The sequence below is a fragment of the Tinamus guttatus genome, unplaced genomic scaffold (genome assembly GCF_059628265.1).
Source record: "Tinamus guttatus ecotype Peru unplaced genomic scaffold, ASM5962826v1 Tinamus_guttatus_pri_ptg000089l, whole genome shotgun sequence".
NCBI classification, from domain to species: Eukaryota; Metazoa; Chordata; class Aves; order Tinamiformes; family Tinamidae; genus Tinamus; species Tinamus guttatus.
Genome location: NW_028288623.1, coordinates 4409644 through 4426849, shown reverse-complemented (window position 1 = coordinate 4426849; position 17206 = coordinate 4409644). Strand labels below are relative to the sequence as shown.

At 49.7% G+C, this 17206-nt stretch overlaps 1 protein-coding gene across 1 annotated transcript; it reads left to right on the top strand.

Moving 5' to 3' along the window:
- The first annotated feature begins 8690 nt into the window (after window positions 1-8690).
- On the top strand, window positions 8691-15567 carry ACP2 (acid phosphatase 2, lysosomal). Its single transcript, XM_088520543.1, has 11 exons — window positions 8691-8792; window positions 8876-8971; window positions 9069-9155; window positions 10947-11099; window positions 11459-11557; window positions 11722-11811; window positions 13590-13722; window positions 13798-13886; window positions 14493-14599; window positions 14822-14997; window positions 15080-15567. Exons 1-11 carry the CDS (start codon window positions 8691-8693, stop codon window positions 15214-15216), a joined length of 1269 nt encoding a protein of 422 aa, XP_088376669.1. The 3' UTR covers window positions 15217-15567.
- Window positions 15568-17206: the final 1639 nt, after the last annotated feature.

Here is a 17206-nt window from a genome sequence, read left to right as displayed (position 1 = left end):
CGATAAGGAGGAGGGATTTCTTAGTTTTGTGCACCCACACGATGCAAGACAGGAGAGGAGGGTTAAGGCTCAGAGAATGAGAGAAAGGAGGTGTGTGTGACAGGAAGGGAGCACGTGAGAAGGCGTGTGACACCGTGCAGCAAAATGTATGTGTGTCAGTCGCAGTCCCTCTGAGGCTCTGGTCCAAGAGCGGAGCTGAACTTTCTGCAGACTCTGTCCTGCCAAGTCATGTTCCCTTCTCACACTGGCTGACATCACCACAAATGCTCAGCTGGAAAACAGTCCGGAGCCGGACAGAGCCTGCAGCTCAGGAGGCAGCCAGTGAAATGGCCGCGCTCTCGGCACACCCACGAGAAGGGAAAGCAGAGCCGCCGCCTCCCGCACGTTAGCCCCAGACGCCCAGGACACCTGCTCCTTACCCAGCCGTCCAGAGAGAGACACACAAGGCACCAAGAGATCTAAGGGGCTAACGGACAAATGCTTTGTTATGGTCCAAGCAGTAGAGAATAGATTAGGAAATCTGCACAAAAGCTCTAACAATAAGTAAATAAAAATGCAGTTAAGAGACTAGTAGGGTTTGACATAAGCAGCATACTGCTATCTTGCCACAAGAAGGAGAAAACCAATAGCAGAATTGACACAGGGTCCACAGAAGGACCCTGAGGCAGTGGTTCTGCAAAGACTAATGCTCAGGCAGGGTCCGTATGAAGCACGGGGGAGCTGTAAAACATTATCCCACCAGAGAGCTCGGCACCTGACTTCCCAGAAGCAAATCCAAGATCAGCACTGGAAAATGAGCACTCATGCATGACTCTGTGAGCAGCAGTGAAGTTCAGCCACCAGGTATCTGGATTTCCTATTCTGCCCCTTGTAGGGGGAGAGCAGGGTGGGGAGGGCCGGCTGTTCTGGGACACTCCAGAGGCACCACCCAGAGCAGCATCAGGGGATGCCAGCTGGAGGTGATACTGGAACAAGGGAGGATGAGGACTTCAGGGTCACTTACTGTATTCTGCTGGGCCTGCATCCCCAGCTTGCTGCAAGGAGCAGCATGACAGAAAGTGCCCTCAAAGTGCAGGTAAGGGAAGGAACAATTCGTGTCTTCCTCAAGCCAAGGTTTCTCTACCCTCCACTCCTGTCCTATTTCTAGGAGAACTCCCAACAACTTGGCAGTCTTCTGCAGACTAATGGATTTTTTTTCCTCCAGTCCCATATAACCCAGGAAAGTTATCCTCCTCTTCCCAGAGGCACTCAGATAAGAGGACTACATAGATATGCTCTAATTTCATCACACTTTTGCATTTTAAAATGTTCCTCACAAAAGCACTTCACTCCTCCTTTGCTGAGGATCTGGCACCTTCCTTAGAGATGGAGCTGTGCAGCTTTGCCCATCAATGTGCCGTACGGAGAAGCTCCTGAATCGCACCTTAGGACTTCCAGCCCAGACTCTGCAGGTGACAAAGTCTGCATCCCTCAGCAGTTACAGGGTGAAGCTACCTGCTGGACCTGCTCCTGGCTCTTTCACAGATACCGAAATATTATTCCTCCCCTACAGTGGCCAGGGCAGGAAGATGCCAATGCCAGGCCTTAAATCACAGCGCTCGTCCCCAAAGGCAGGACAGCAGCTTCCTTTGCTCCCCAGGCACCCGCACGCCCGTGCCCACATACCCGCAGAGACGCTGCTAGCGCAGGGGGCTGCCTCTCTGCCCTCCCCACACAGAGGCCTCAAGGGACTATTTAAATTCTAAACATTGTCATTTAGGCAGGATTCTACAAACTTCAAAATTACCCTCGCTTTATTTGTTTTCTAAGATAATGGCAACTTATGGTAAGACCTAAAATTTAAGCGAACAAACAAAACCCTATCCAAGTAGCACAAGGTTGCTGGGGAACGTTTAGGGAATGTAACTGCTAAACCCAAGGAAGCCTTGAAGTCCACACAAGCAGAAATCATCAAAATATTAATCACACCTCTCTTAAAAGGTTTAAAGACTAGTTTCTTCAGCTCAATGTAGTTTGCTTTGCTTGAAGTTGAGGAAAAAAAAGAAAAGCTGCAGAGGGGATTTGTTTCTTTTTTTCCAGTCTCTAAATAAAAGACAAGCAAGGATGAGTTATGCTCAAAGACCTGGAAGGACATGATGACCAGAAACAACCAGTTCATTTTGCTAAATACAGATAATACCGCCTGGTTAAAATAAATCAATTAGTTTTAATGGCACACACTCCAGTATGCATATTTTCTCCTACATATCTAATGTTTTGTCATATTAAACTATAAAAAGTTATTTTTGCATAACTTTAAATTGACCTTTTTATATAAATGTAGCTTTGCAATAGCCAAAGAAAAAAATATTCGTGCAGTAGGTCCAAATGACTTTTCTAATGTAAACATTTATTGTGGTATCATATAAACAAACATATGTGGATATACTGTATCATCCTGTTTAGCAAGTAGTAGTAATGAATTAACCTAGCCAATTAGAATAAACTTTGCTCTCTGGAAAATATCAAATGCAAAATAAGGCTTAATTATTTAAATCACCTACTTTAATCATGATTTAAATCTGTGAGTGGGAAGTCTTGGTTTAAACCAATTAACCTTGTTTTTTTTCAAGCTGTGGATCTGCCAGCCAAGATTGCTCCTCTTCTTTGAGGGAGAGAGAGGACAACTTCTATGTCCAGCTCATTTCAAGAAGTTTTACAAGTACAGTTCTCATTACTAAAAGCAACGTTAAAACAATCTAGAAAACCCTATGTGCTGGGAGACACCTACTCTCTTGTCAATCATCTGCTTAGCAATCAGTTTGCTACTCACCCAACATCTTTTATCTACATCCTAGAAAGGTTTCTACATGTATCCAACACGACTTGTCTCTGCAGCACAGCTCTGAAATCCCTTCAATCCTCTCATCCCGTGAGATAGTTCTTCTGCTTAATCCTACAGACACCAGTTATGGACCGTTCAAAATGAGAATTTGATTTCTAATTCTCTGACGTTGCTCTCTTCATTTCTCAATCAAACGCCCACTAAAACTTTTCTTTTTTCCCCACCCTTCCTTAAATACCCTGTCCATGTTGGTACCCTTAAGACTTTGCTCTCCCCAAATAAGACACGTGAAGCTTTGCAGTGTATACATTCCAACTCACTTTATAAAATGACACAGAAATCAAGATCATTATTATAAGGTTTCTTGTTTGATATTCAACAAACCAAGTAATTCTGTTTTACAGGAAATCTGGCTTTGAGATCTCTAGAGCTAAAAATACAAGCTATGCAGCTCCAGAGATCTCTCCTTGTTAGTGTAAAGATTTTTTTTCCTATGCTTCACAAATGCACAAACGAAAAAGAAAGGGAAAAAAAAAAAAAAAAAAAAAGGTGTTTTGTCTCCCAGGCAGGAAGTCACAGCTGAAAAACTGCAAAAGTGCTGAAATAACCCCTCACATACTGTTTTTAATAGAGAAATTCAGAAAATCTGCCGAAACACAGATGGCCTTTTCAAATTTAACAATATTATTTCTATCTATCAAAACAGCATTTACTGCAAATACAGTTTCTAGCTGCAGTAACCACAATGAGAGTGTTGGGTCAAGCATTATACACGAGCAGAAGCACAATCTAATAACCAAGTTCAACCTGTTTGCAGCCTAGATGCAGAACTATACCTCACAGCAGGAAGCATTCCCATGAATTCCCTCCTAAGATAAAGTTCCTTTCAGTTGAGACAATTTCCACAGCAAAGAGAATGTCATTCTCCATTCCAAATTATTACACTCCGAGGAAAATAAAGTATCATACTCTACTGCAGAGCAGCAGAGCAATTCCCTCCAGTAAAACAAAACGATCTTTAGATGTCCAGTTTCATCTCAATTCTGAAACATACATTTATCCTCAAGCTAATCAGACTGGTGAACTTTATTACTCAGAGGGGAGGAAAAAAAACAATTAGGTAAAATCAGGTAAGCTTTCCTATTGACACGCAAAGACCCACAGATCTGTGACAATGAGACTGTCACAGCAGCTACTTCCAGAGCAGAAGACAGGATCATTCTCTAACCCATGCAAGGCAAAACACAGTATAACCTCCATTCTTCTCTGAGCAAACAGGAAGAAAAATAGCAAGTTACAGACCTCAAATGCAGTATTTAAAATTTTGAGAAATATCAGCCTTGGAAGGCGTACAATCACAGACCAGATGTAATTACAAAAGAGCTGACTTTTACGGCCTAGATCATTGCCATTTCTAAAAATGCGATCAAATATTTAACAACAACAAAAATTAATTCTGTTTACTAGACAACGAGCGCTCTGATAATTATGTGGACTATTTCAAGAGTAAACATCTTGCTTTGGAAAGTCACCTGACCAGAGGTAACAGCAACCAAGGACACTGCAGTGCGGTGCCGGCGCGACCCTCCCCGCTCGGCGGCCCCGCGGTCCCGTTTCTCACCTCGCAGCCTCCGCGCGCCGCCCGCCCGCTCGCAGGGGCGACGCGCCGCCCAGGCCCCCAGCGCTGCTGCAGCAGTAACTGCAAAGGGAGCAAACCAAGGCACACCGCCGGGACATGGCAATTTGGTCATTAAGTCTCCTGCCTCTTGGGTTTTTTTTTTTTTCCTAATCTGAAATTACAGAGAGGGAGGAATGTATAGCTCCCTCTCATCCTTCTCCTCACATCCTCTCAGAGTGCGAGTAGCTGCAGATGCCTCAGGCAGCTCCAGAGCACCAATAAGTTCCAAAACATCCCATATCCCACCCTAGATGAGACTCTTGGCTTTTGTTGTCGCCCTTTTTTTCCCCAGCAGTGAGGCTGGGTGATGTTTTAACCTCTCCTTTTCTCTTCCAACGGTTGGCCTTCCTCTGCAAAGGACGATGCATACGCATAAGCACATATGAGAAAGAAGCACTACTGAACTCAATACTACACTTAAAAATAGATTACCGCAGCAGTGACACGGGCTGCTCTGCAAGCTTTCCAGTAGCAGGAGTCTTCTGGTAAATGTGCTACTGGTGCCGTATCACAGAGCGCAGCGAGGCCAAGCTCCAGCTGGTCCTCACACAACAATCTGTGCTGTGTCCAAAGCCTTCCTGCCACGACACAAAGGAAGCAAGGGTTGAGCTCAGTGACACTTCAAAATCTAAAATCTTCAAACCAGAATTTACAAGCCAGAATTACTTCCCTCATGGGAAAAGAATTTCCCTGGTAGAGGGTTTGTGTTTTGATTAAGATGCCATTCTTCCACAGACCAAGTTCAGACAAAGGAAGCAAAAAACAGCTCTTTCCTTTTTCTTCAATCTTTCCTCAGATATAGGCTTCTCCTGACACCTGGGGAAAAGCAGGTACGCCACATACCTCCCAAAGTGCTCTCCGCTTTGCTGCTCACTATTGCCTACGAGCAATCACAGCCTACAGTCCTAGCCAGAAAATGTCTGACACACAAGTGAGCCAAAAGGTTAGTCAGCAACGTGACTCAGTATTGGAGACTCCTTCAGAAAAAGCCTGTGGGAGGGAGGGTAACTGTGCCCTTCGAAAGAAAAAAATAACAGGGAAACAAAAAATAGAAGGAGAAATTGTCAAAGGACAACGTTATTTCCCTCTTGCCTGGGATCCAAGGTTTGCTGCTGCCCCATAATGAAATACCCCCTGTGGTGGCTGTGTGGACCTTAGCACAAGGAATGCTAAGTCAAATATGAAAAGTCAACACCTTCAGCACCAATGTAAGCAAAAGTCATCTCTTTACAGCACCATGTAAACTGACAGTTGTTAAGATAAGTTTGTGTCCCAGAAAGCTCCCAATCTAGGTTAACAGGATGTAACAGGTGAACAAGACAGAGAAACGCAGAGCTGAGGGAAGGAGACCGCAAGGAAAGAGGAAAGTTAACAAGTTATCACCGACAGGGAACATCCTTCCGCTCTGCACCTGGCAGCATCTCAGGACACAAGGAGCAGTTAAGAGACACGACTAACCCATACCCCCTCCTTACACAGGGCTGCTTTAACTTGCTTCGCTCATCATCCACCCGCTGTTTCTACCCATTCTCTGACCTCTTTCCCACAGGGACCCTTTTTAATTGTAGGGCAGCACAGCACCCATGATTATCTCTATCATCACCTCGGCTGTTGCCCGGGGGAAAAAAAAAAAAAAAACACGAAACAAAATAAAACAAAGAAAGCAGGACAAACACCCCAAACAAGCCAAAACAACAGACCCCACAGAAGCCGGGCCCCCCTCGAAGTCCCACCGAAGCCAGGAACGCGCCTCCCCTCCCGCGCCGCTCGGGCGGACGAGCGGGGCTCTCAGGCGGCCCGGCCGGCGCCCCGCAGCCCCCCCGGCAGCACCGGCCCGGCCCGGTCCGCTCCCGCCGGCGCCCGCGCCCCGCGGGGGGCGCCCGGTGCTCGCCCGCTCCGCGCGGAGCGGCGCGTCCTGCGCTGGGTCACGGACACGTGAGGCGGCGGCCCGGCCCGGCCCGGCAGCGAGAGCGCGAGCCCCGGGAGCAGGAAGTTACCGGCAGCTCCTGGCGGCCCCGGCGGCGCGTGGCCGCCGCCGCCCCACGCGCGCAGCGGGGCCCGAGCGGCGGCGGCGGGAGCGGCCCGTGCGGCCCGGCCCGGCCCGTGCGGCGGCGCGAGCGGCGCGGCCCGGCCCGGCGCTATTTACAGGGGGCGGCGCGGCGGGGCCGCCGTGATGTAACGCGCCGCGCGGGCGGTCACGTGCCGCTGCCGCCGCCCGCCCCGGCCCGGCCCGGCCGCCCCGGGGGCCGCGCAGCGTCCGGGCCCGGCTGCCGGTCAAGCCCAGACGCGGGTTGCAGCGCGGCTGGATCCGCCGCCTCCCGCGGATCTACACAAGATGCCCGCGTTTTGGACGCCGCGAGGCGAGGCCCGCTGCGCCCCGTCCCACGCAACCACGGAATCCCCCGCGGGTGGGGGGTGGCCCGTGGTCACGGCCGCGGCCCGTCCTTCTCTCCGAGCACCGGTGTTAGCCGGGACAGCTGGTCTGGCGCAAAAGCAGCAGCTCTGCTCCCGAGGCAAAGGGAGACAGAAACCGCCTTTAAACCGGCGGTCACGAAGCCCATTACACCCTGTTCAGGTGCGGGCCGTTGTCCGGAGCTTTTTTGTGCCCCACCGGTGCTCAGTGTCTCATTTTACCACAAATTGTGCATCACTTTTCCACTAGTAATCTCAAATCAGAAAAGTGAACCAAAACTGGCAGGAAAAAGCAAAATAAAGTCAGTCCACAGCAGCACCATGCTGCAAATAGCTTTTTTTCTTCCAGCCTCAGAAGCACCCTATGGCACCACATCGGGACTAACAACACTAGTATTAGGAATAGATAATACAACCTTTCAAAAGATCCAGCATAGCACTAGCTTTAATTAATCAAGCACTCAAGCACAAGCAAATTAAACAAATTATTCCATCCAGCTAAACATTTTTAAGCTACATCAAGTTTTCATTGTTATAATCTCTCTGTTCCATAAATAATTCAGCAATCTACAAAACATTAGACTTAACTCGCTAATGTTGCAAACCACACGAAATTTTAAGCCAATAAATACATACAGAAAAATAAGCTTGCCAATTTTTGAGCCACTAGGCTGCATGTTTCCAGGATCCCTTTGCAACCACAAGAACTGCACGTTTCCTTTGCAGTGAAAGCTGAGGGTCTCCTGGAATTACGTGGCTCTGAGTACTATCACGAGATGAGTTTAACCACCTGGGATTTTTTTTTTCCCCTCTGTTCTTCAAGTAATACCTCCTAGGCTCTTGGCCACCAGATGAATATTTAGTAACAAAAGCTGAGTTTTGTCACACACTCAGGTAAGAGTCACAAGGAGCAGCTAAATGTGAGCAAAACCGGCAAGCAGCAGCACCTTCGTCACCAGACCCACCGGGCACAGGAGGCTTCTCCTTCCACCCAGGCACGCAGCGCCCTTAGCCGATGCTCAGGGATGAGAGGATTAACGGCACGCGGGGCTGGGGCTGCTGCCCTACATACGCCAGCACGTTCTCACATCCACGTCTGCCAGGGCTCTACCTAACGCATTAGGGATCACGCCAGAACACGGAGAAACCCGTTTCGTAGAAAGAACGGCCACCTGAACGCGTGACTGTGACTGACGGAGGGGTTTCGGGTGACCGCTGGCCTCGCCGGGAAACGCGGCAACGCTGCCAGACCGAGCGCTGCGAAGCGAGGCCGGCGTCCCCAGGGAAGCGGCCGCTCACGCCACCCGCGCCCTGAAGCGGGTGGGCGAGGGCCCGCGGCGCTGCCGAGCGCAGGCGACGCAGCCAGGGCCGCCCCCGCAGCACCGGCGCTACCGGCGACACCTCCGCTCGGGGACGTTCGGGTTCCCAGTGCGGCTGGCGACCACCAGAACGAGGTGGAGGCCGAGTACGTCCCGCCACCCGACGGCGCCGTCCGAGCCCAAAGGCCGCGAGGCCGCCCCGCTCCCCGGCGCCACCCGCCCCGACCCGCCTCGAACGGGCCCGGGCCGCGCGGCGCATGCGCAGAGCGCGCGCGCCCGGAGCGGAGGAGGCAGCCCCGCCCACCCCCGCGCGGCCGGGGCGGCGCTTCCTCCTCGCCCCGCCGCCGCGAGCCGCCCGGCGCGGCGCTTCCGGTGTGCAGGAAAAATCGTTGTCCGGGCGGTGGCGCATACGGCGCATCTCGGTTCCGGGGCGGCGGGGGTGCCGCCGGGCAGCGCGATGGCGGCCGCGCGGGCCGCGGCGGTGACGGCGCTGCTCCTGCTGGCCGCCTGCCCGCGCCCGCCGCTCGCCCGCGCCCGCAGCCTCCGCTTCGTGACGCTGGTGAGCAGGGGCGGCGGGGCGGGCGGGCCGCGGCGGCGGGGCCCGGCCCGGCGCAGCGTGACGGCCCGCGTTGCCGCCCGCAGGTTTACCGGCACGGCGACCGCTCGCCCATCAAGGCCTACCCGCGGGACCCGCACCAGGAGGCCGCCTGGCCGCAGGGCTTCGGGCAGCTCACGCAGGTGCGCGCGGCGGCGGCGGCGGCGCGGCCGCCCGGTGCTTCCCGTGCCCCGTTGCCCCGTTCCCGCCGCCGCCGGGGCTGACGCGCTGCCCTTGCAGGTGGGGATGCGGCAGCAGTGGGAGCTGGGCCAGGCCCTGCGGCGGCGCTACCGCGGCTTCCTCAACGCCACGTACCGGCGGCAGGAGGTGAGTGCCGGGGCAGGGCTGTCCCGGCGCGGCGCCGCGCGCGGGCAGGGGCACCGGGCCGCTCACGCAGCCCTGCTTTGCGCGAACTGCAGCTCCTGGCCGCGAGGCCGGTGCGCGGCCTGCCCGTCGCGTACCTACACACACGCACACACGTCTGGCCCTCTCCCGTACGCTGCAGCGCAAGCTCCCGGGAGGCCGTGCGCACAAGTACTAACTATTGCCCACAAGTTGTTTCCTCTCATTTGTTTCCACCTGCAAACTACCGAGCTCCCCCCCAGGGCTGGTACCTCTCCTCTCTGTGATGTTGCCGCACTTTGTGCTGTTTCTTGAGAAACCAAGAGTCCCGAGTAGTTTTCCTTTACAAAAAACCCCGACAGAGCCCTTAGGACAACTGTGTACTAAGCCCACGGGGACATCTGAAGGCTCAAAAAAAGTAGTTAAGGAACTAGAAAAGCTCTCCGTGTTCCCACGGTGGTTGACCAGACAGCTGTGAGTGAAGCGGACCACGAGCGAGTGCCGCGACGCGCGGCCCGTGGGCCAGCCCCAGGCTCCGCTTCGTCTGCGCACGCACCCTGCGACTGGCCCAGTGGGGGAAGTGCGGGTCTTCTGTCTTGGCTTCTCCCCCTTTTTGGGCTTCCCGCTGAATGCAGAGCTTGACACGGTTCAGATTACATCCCCCTCTGACATTTGTTCCACCATACAAGCTGCCAGCGCCAGCTCAAGCCCAGCTCCCTTAACCTTCCCAAGGAGTTCCCTTCCAAACACGCTTCCTTCTTGCAAAGCTTTGACACTTGAAACTATTTTTCTTCCCTCGCTTGAGAAGGGAAAAAACCACAAAGCATATGCAAACAGAAACCACTCTGCCAGCCGAGCCCAGATCCCTCTTATAAGAAGTGTGGCCTCCGGGTGACACCCTGTGACTGGCTGTCACCTGACTTGGTGACAAGCTGGAGCCCTGGCAAAAGGTGCTGAAGAAAGCACATAGAAGCAAGGCTTAATACTTTGTTGTGACACTTCTAGAACTAAATCCTTATCTTTTAAAATATTTCCTTTCTATTTCTGTAGAGCTTACCTAGGATGAAAACAGTCCTGTGTAATGAGTACCAGCTCTGTTGCTTTCAAGCCACAATTAGGAGGCAAAATTGTGTAGAAACTGTCAGAGAAAAGACCATGTCTAACTTTACCCCCACCCTCGGCTAGTAAGTTTTCAGATAAGAGTTTGCATGGCAGTTACTATACAGGGTGAGCATTTGTGCTCTTCTGTATGCTTCCATCTCCTCAGTTCACATCACAAAAAAAACCCCAAAAAATCTTGACATTGTATTTGATTATTCTTTTTTTTTTTTTTTTTTTTGGTTCTTGGCCTGTCATATCCAACATGTTGGCTTTGAAGGCATTCTTTCACAATTTCATATGTGTTCCTTTTATTTTATTACTGGCTCTCCCTTCTCCCCTAAATGTTTTCAGTACACAGATACTACGAGCTCATTTTGACCCTTCTGAATATTTCCATTTATTCTCTTTTCTTTCTGGTTCAAATGTCTCTTTCTGAGCTCTGGAACGATAAACCATCTTGGTTTATTAATCCCAAGAGCTCACAGTGATGCAATAAAATCTCAGCGCTCGCTCCTCTGTTAGCCAGATGATTGTTGTGTTCATTTCTCAGATGGGAGAACTGAGAAGTGAATCCAGGCGTTTGCCCCAGTCCTGCAGAGTTCCGTCACAGCGCCGCTGCTCCCCGAGCAGCCGCCGGGCGCTCTTGCTAACATTGCTCCGTCCCTGCGCCCGCAGATCTTCATCCGCAGCACCGATTTCGACCGGACACTGATGAGCGCGGAGGCCAACCTGGCGGGCCTGTATCCCCCGGACGCCCAAGAGCAGTTCAACCCAAACATCTCCTGGCAGCCTATCCCTGTGCACACAGTGCCTGAGGCCGGGGAGAGGGTAAGTTACTTTTGAGGATGGTGGGGTCGAAACCTGAGCAGGATGCTTTACTGACATCTCCAAAAGTCCTTCCTTCAGTCTTGGTTCAGACTGTCTTCCATTTCCCTTTGGACCTGCCTTGCCAAGATTCTTCTGTTTTCTGATCGGGAAAGTAATTCGGGATGTGTGTTCACTCAGTGCTTTAGCTGCAGCACCTCAGCAGACCACGCTCAGTCGGAAGTACCGTAGAAGGAGATAATCTGAAGCTGTTTACAGGTGCCTCCAACTAGTTAGGGTTTCATTACAGTGACGGGTGCTGTCTTCGGATTCTGCACTTCTGGGTGCCCAGTGACATAGCTGCTCTTGTTGTCTCTGCCCAGCTGCTGAAGTTCCCACTGACTCCCTGCCCACGCTATGAACAGCTACAGAATGAAACCCGGGACTCAGCAGAATACACAAATAAAACCAGAGATAATTTGGTAAGTGATTGTTTGCATGAGATAAGGTTGGAGGACAGTAGCTAAAGTGACCACCTCTAAGTAATTAGAGTTCTGAGAAAAGGGTAAGACCACCTCCATTGTGTGCATGTAATACAGTATGAGATTGGAAAACTGAAAGCTGCTTTCTCTACTCATTCCTACAGCAATTCCTGCAGATGGTGGCAAATGAGACTGGGATCCGGGATGTCTCTCTCGAGTCTGTTTGGAGTGTGTATGACACTCTGTTTTGTGAAGTAAGTTTGGTCATCATCTTACAGCCACACGAATCTGGTCTCTTGGGGTCACCAGATTTGGTGGAAAATTAATTTGCAAGAGCCCATAAAACAGCTTGGATCGGCAACATCTGTGAAATCTGTTAAGGGCCTTTGATAGAGAAAGACTCTAGAGACAGATGTTACCATTTTACTGTCTTGAAGGGGAGGGAAAACAACCTTGGTGAAATTCGTGTGGAATTCTGCTGAAAGCACATCTCATGAAGGCTTAAAAAAGTAAAATCAGCTGTTCTGTGATAATGCTATGATAATGCTGAAGGTTACATATCCAGGAGATTTACAGTTGTTGCAGACATTTATTTGTATATAACTATACAACACTATGAAACATCTTATAGAGCACATTAGTACCAAACTAACTAATTCTGGAAGAAGCAGCAAAGCAGCTCATGTGACACTCTGTCCTGCTAATTAGTTCTGTGGAGGTGCCTGGCTAGTTACCTTCCTGGGAGTGATACGTTAATGCAGCTACAAACTAACTTGGCAGGGGTGGGTGTAGCGAGGGGTAAATATGCACAGATTTGCACCTTGCCATGTAAAGCAGCAGCTTAAGTTGCTGCAAGCTCAGAAAATCTGGGTCCAGAGCTGCACTGCATTATGTAAATTTGCCCTTTGTATCACAAATCCAATCTCCTGTCTTACAGCAATCACAGTGAAGCAACTTTTGTCAGTGACCAAACCTCCTTTGGTCAGAAATACCAGTGTAAAATCTTTTTCCCTTTCGAGGCTCACTGAAAGAGTTTGCAATAACTGTAGCCTTAAGAATCTGGAGAACAGTTCTCAGTCTGAAAACAAAATCAGAAAGTTGTCAGGAGGGAAGTTTTACTCTCAAAACTATACTTGAGAAATAATAAGTCTCTTTGGTTACTGTGTGCCTCCTCCTTTTTATCTCACCCTTACAGTACCCTAAATGAAGGATTGTTTCCTTCACCTGAACTAATAGATTCATTCTACCAACTGAGAGAAAAAAAAAATGAAAAAGGAGTTTTCCAGCTCTTCTCTTTGTAAATTTTTGTCAAACTAACCAAGCACCTAGGTTTTTGATGGGAATTTGTGCTGATGCTCTCAGACAGAATGGACCCTTAAGGACACTCAGCCTCATCTTCTGACAGTTTAATGGAACGTGGCACAGAAAATTGCTCCATCTGAGCAGTGCCAAGGAACCACAACTGCAATTTGTTTGCCAGTACATAGTCCTTTCTTGTAATGGGTTGGCTGCAAAGCAAATTCCTTCCTTGGTTCCCTGCTCCATATATAGTGGGTTTGACTACTGGACTGTCAGTGTCGGCTCGCAGTTGGCTCCCAAGGAAGCGTAAGGCTGGTGAACCAGAAACTGAGGCTGTGCTCTCCCACTTTTCCTTTTATTTCTGACTAGCTTCCAGCTGTGGGGCAGAATCGGCCTGCAACAGCCTGGCTTGTCTATCTCTACTGCTCTTGCAAAATAATCCTGCATTCCAGTTGTACTTTCATAGAAATGGCAGCTCCCAGGTTTTGATCTTTATGCTTCTCATCCTTAGATTCTGAAACAACTTTAGAAGGTAAGGACATTAACCACATGTATTCTTTGTATGCAGTGTGGCAGGATGAGAACAGAAGCATAAGTAGAAAAGTGAAATATTCAAAATGACATAGGAAATCAGTGGCAGTTTGGGCAAGGCTCAGATGCCCTGACTCACATGCCAGTGATTGATCTGTGGGTATGTGCTACCTGCAGAGGAGTGTTCTCTGTCTCTTTCTAGCAAGCACACAAGATGAAGCTGCCCTTATGGGTGACTGAAGATGTCATGGCTCGATTGAAGCAGTTAAAAGACTTCAGTTTTGAATTTCTGTTTGGGATTCACCATCGGATAGAGAAAGCTCGTTTACAAGGAGGTAAGTGGGCCAATGAGGGAGCTTCATGCTGCTCTGTCCAGATTTTCAGTCTCATCACTTGTTCCATTTCCTTAGGGGTCTTGCTGGGTCACATTAGGAAGAACCTAACCAAAGCAGCCAACAACTCTGCCCACCAGCACCTGAAATTGCTTGCCTATTCTGCGGTAAGGCAGACTGTGGGTGCCAGCTTCAGTCTGTATCCTCCTCCTCTTTCTCACAGGGTGGTTTGAACCTCGCTAACGGTTTTAACCTTTTCTAGCTTTTCTGCAGTGATCAAGGGATGCATCTTTGCCTCTGGCTGGGTGGGCTGTATGTATCTGGCATCATTCTTCTGGGGCCCCCAAGGAAAACTCGAACTTGCATTTTATCCTTGTTAGCTCAGACTGGCAGGTGTGACTGGCAGACCTGGGGAAGCTATTGCTGTATGTGGTACACAGCTTGATGCTCCTCAGATTAGATGTTTCAGCAGCCCTATGGAGAGTTGTCCCTGCTTTCCAGCAGCCTGCTGACTGGAAGCTCAAGCATCTCTCCCAGATTGCTCCCCAAAGACCAGTTCTTAAAGAATGATGCATGGCCTGTACAGCTGTGCTTCACTCCCTTCCATTCTTTGGCACTATCACAGATGCCCTTTCTGATAGCACTGCTCCTCTCCCTCCTGCTGCAAGTCACAAAGGTGACTTCCCTTTGCAACAGTCCTGTCCCTTGCTGCTATGGCTTGAGCTGCCCTGCCCCATTCACAGAGGTGATTTGTTTTTTTCTCTCTTTCTCAGCATGACACCACCCTTGTGGCACTGCAGATGGCTCTAGATGTCTACAACGGGTTTCAAGCACCATACGCCTCATGTCATATATTTGAGCTGTACCAAGAGGATGATGGGTGAGGGCTGCAGTAAAGGTGTCTGCTCTGATTTCACTGATTTTTCAAGAGTTAGATACCTCATTTAAGCTGCAAGCTAGGGCATACAGTCTTGCTCCTAGCAGCAGACTCTTAGGAAAATTACCACCAGAATAAGGGAAAGGGTGTACACACTAAGAGGTTTCTAGAAAGTGTTGATTTTAGCCAGAGCAAGTAACCAATCTAGCTGCATTTCACTTTCAGTAATTTCTCTGTGGAGATGTTTTTCCGGAATGAGAGCGGGAAGGAGCCTTTCCCGCTGACACTCCCTGGCTGTCAGCAAACATGTCCTCTGTATAGATTTTTGCAGCTCACCGATCCAGTTATTGCCCAGGACTGGGAGCAGGAATGCCAGGCAGCAAGCACTGTGCACGACACAGGTGAGCCCAGGCTGGACCGCAGTGTGCCAGAAGCAGAAACCTTGGGTGATGCCACACTGACCACTTGTTTTCTCCCTTGCAGAACTGTTTGTGGCTCTGGCTGTGTGTGGATCCATTCTCTTTCTCCTTATCATCCTCCTGCTGACTGTCCTCTTGCGCATCCAGTCTCAGCCCCCTGGCTACCGGCACGTTTCCAATGAGGGAGAAGAGCAGGCATGACAGTTGCTGCAGCTCCTTCCCCAGCAGTAGGAGGGAGCAGTGCTGCCCGTGGTGAACGGGCACCAGTTACCGAGCTTTCTTCTGCTGTGGCCACTGCTTCCCAGAATGAAGCCGGACTGCAATTTTTTGATGTTTCCTCAAGGTGATGTCCAAGGGAGTAGACTGAGCTACTCATCTGAATTGTAACTCTGAAGCCTCCTGGTGTGTGGTGCCCCTAGCCCTTGTGCAGCTCAACTCAGCTGGGACTCCCACCATGGCCAGTTGGAGCTGCTGCTCCCCACAAATAATTTTTCTCCTTTCAGAGACTGTCACTGTCACCACTTGCCATGACTGTGGCAGAGGGGCCTGGGTCAGGTGCAGCTCAGCCAGGAGTCAGCATTTCTTCAAGATCAGCCTGCTTTGTGCAGGTTTCTCTTAAGCACAGGGCTCAGGATGGTGGGAAGGCTGGGTTTGGAGCAGAGGGCCCAGCTCACCAACACTGCATAGAGACTTATCTGCCCTCAAGGCAGCAGGAGCTGCTAGAGATGATAGAAGATAGTGAACAACATTCCAGAGGTTGCTGCTAAGTATTTTCTGTTAGCAACTGGTCTTTTTTACCCTCAACTTTTGCTTCAAGAAAGAAGCACCTGCCTGGAGGCAGGACAAAATTGGAAACCTAGCAATAGTTTCTCAGATTGGCATAGTATGCTACATGTGATCCACAGAAGCAGAGCTTTAACCAGTAAATGAATTCATGCGACTAGCCATAGCAAACCTGCACATACTTTATGTGTAATGTTGGCTATATAAAGGAGAGAGTTCCTGTAGAACAAAAACTTAAGCTCTTTCTAAAGATTTTTTTCTTTTGAACTTTATCTCCCCATATGTGAACTTATCTATTACTAGAGTCTTTGCAGAAGGATCCAGGAAGGATCCTCTAACTGGAGATGGACCAAGCATCAATTATGAACCCTGAAAATATGCTCTAATGGCAGAAAAATTTTCTAGTGTCATCCACGATGCATAGCAGAGCTGTTTAACTAAGACTAAATGCCAATGTCTGTGGTCTTTCTTCCCATCTTCCACACTGGATAACCTTTCCTTGTCCCAGCCTCCCCCCTAAATCAGTATTTGGGGGGTAATTGTAGAGCCCTTCACTTGCCATTTTCCAAAGTATGATTTTTTTTTTCCTCTGCACTCTGCAGCTGCTGTAGGAAACTCTATGCCCAGTGCTTCCTACCTGCCTTTTAACCTTTGGCAGAGGAAGAGAGACTGCAGCAGGCACCAGAGGCGCTGGCTCCTCACATGGTGATGCTGCACATTCACTTCCCACTTTTAGTTCCTTTTCTGGTGCAGTTCCCGTCCCTTCTTGGCGGCAGACACTAGCTCTTAGGTTACAGACATTTCCTTTTCTTCCCCTATGGAGCATCATGGGGACTTTTCCCTACACCGTAATAGGCCTGTGCCACCATGGGAACTCTAAATCAGCAGAAGCAGCCTGCTGTTCTCAGCATCTTCCTCACCTTTTTGTCCCTGAAGATACAATCTAGGTCTCCTGCACAGCAAGAGAGTCACAAAGAACAAGTGACTGCCTGGGAGAGCAGGCACAAAGAAGAGGTAATAGTGCATTCAAGGGGATTAGACCTATTATTTTTTAAAAGCGGCAACTTTTTGCACACACAGAGAAAAGGTTTCTATGATGATTTAGACTTTTTGACTGTGAATGACTTTCTGTAATTGTTCCAATACATTTCCTTTTTGTCATTAAAATCAATCCCACACTGAACTCTACTCTTCTTTTTGTCCAAAAGTTTATATAGGCCTAGCTCCTATGTGCTCAGTGTTGAAAAACAGGTAGAATTTCTCACAGGAGGCTCCCTCTCAAGGTAGACACAGGGAATTTCACCCCCCACCCTTTACAATCTCATGTAAATCTAGCCCTCCTGCAAAAGGCTCAGTACTTTCTTCCTGAATGTAGAAAACAGTAAAATACTTAGCAGAATCCACTCTC

Excerpts from the sequence above, each read along its gene's own strand:
- ACP2 (XM_088520543.1), top strand. The coding sequence starts at position 8,691 with ATGGCGGCCGCGCGGGCCGCGGCGGTGACGGCGCTGCTCCTGCTGGCC. Across the intron at positions 13,723-13,797 it reads GAAAGCTCGTTTACAAGGAG|GGGTCTTGCTGGGTCACATT; the intron begins GTAAGTGGGCCA and ends CCATTTCCTTAG. Across the intron at positions 14,998-15,079 it reads AAGCACTGTGCACGACACAG|AACTGTTTGTGGCTCTGGCT; the intron begins GTGAGCCCAGGC and ends TCTCCCTTGCAG.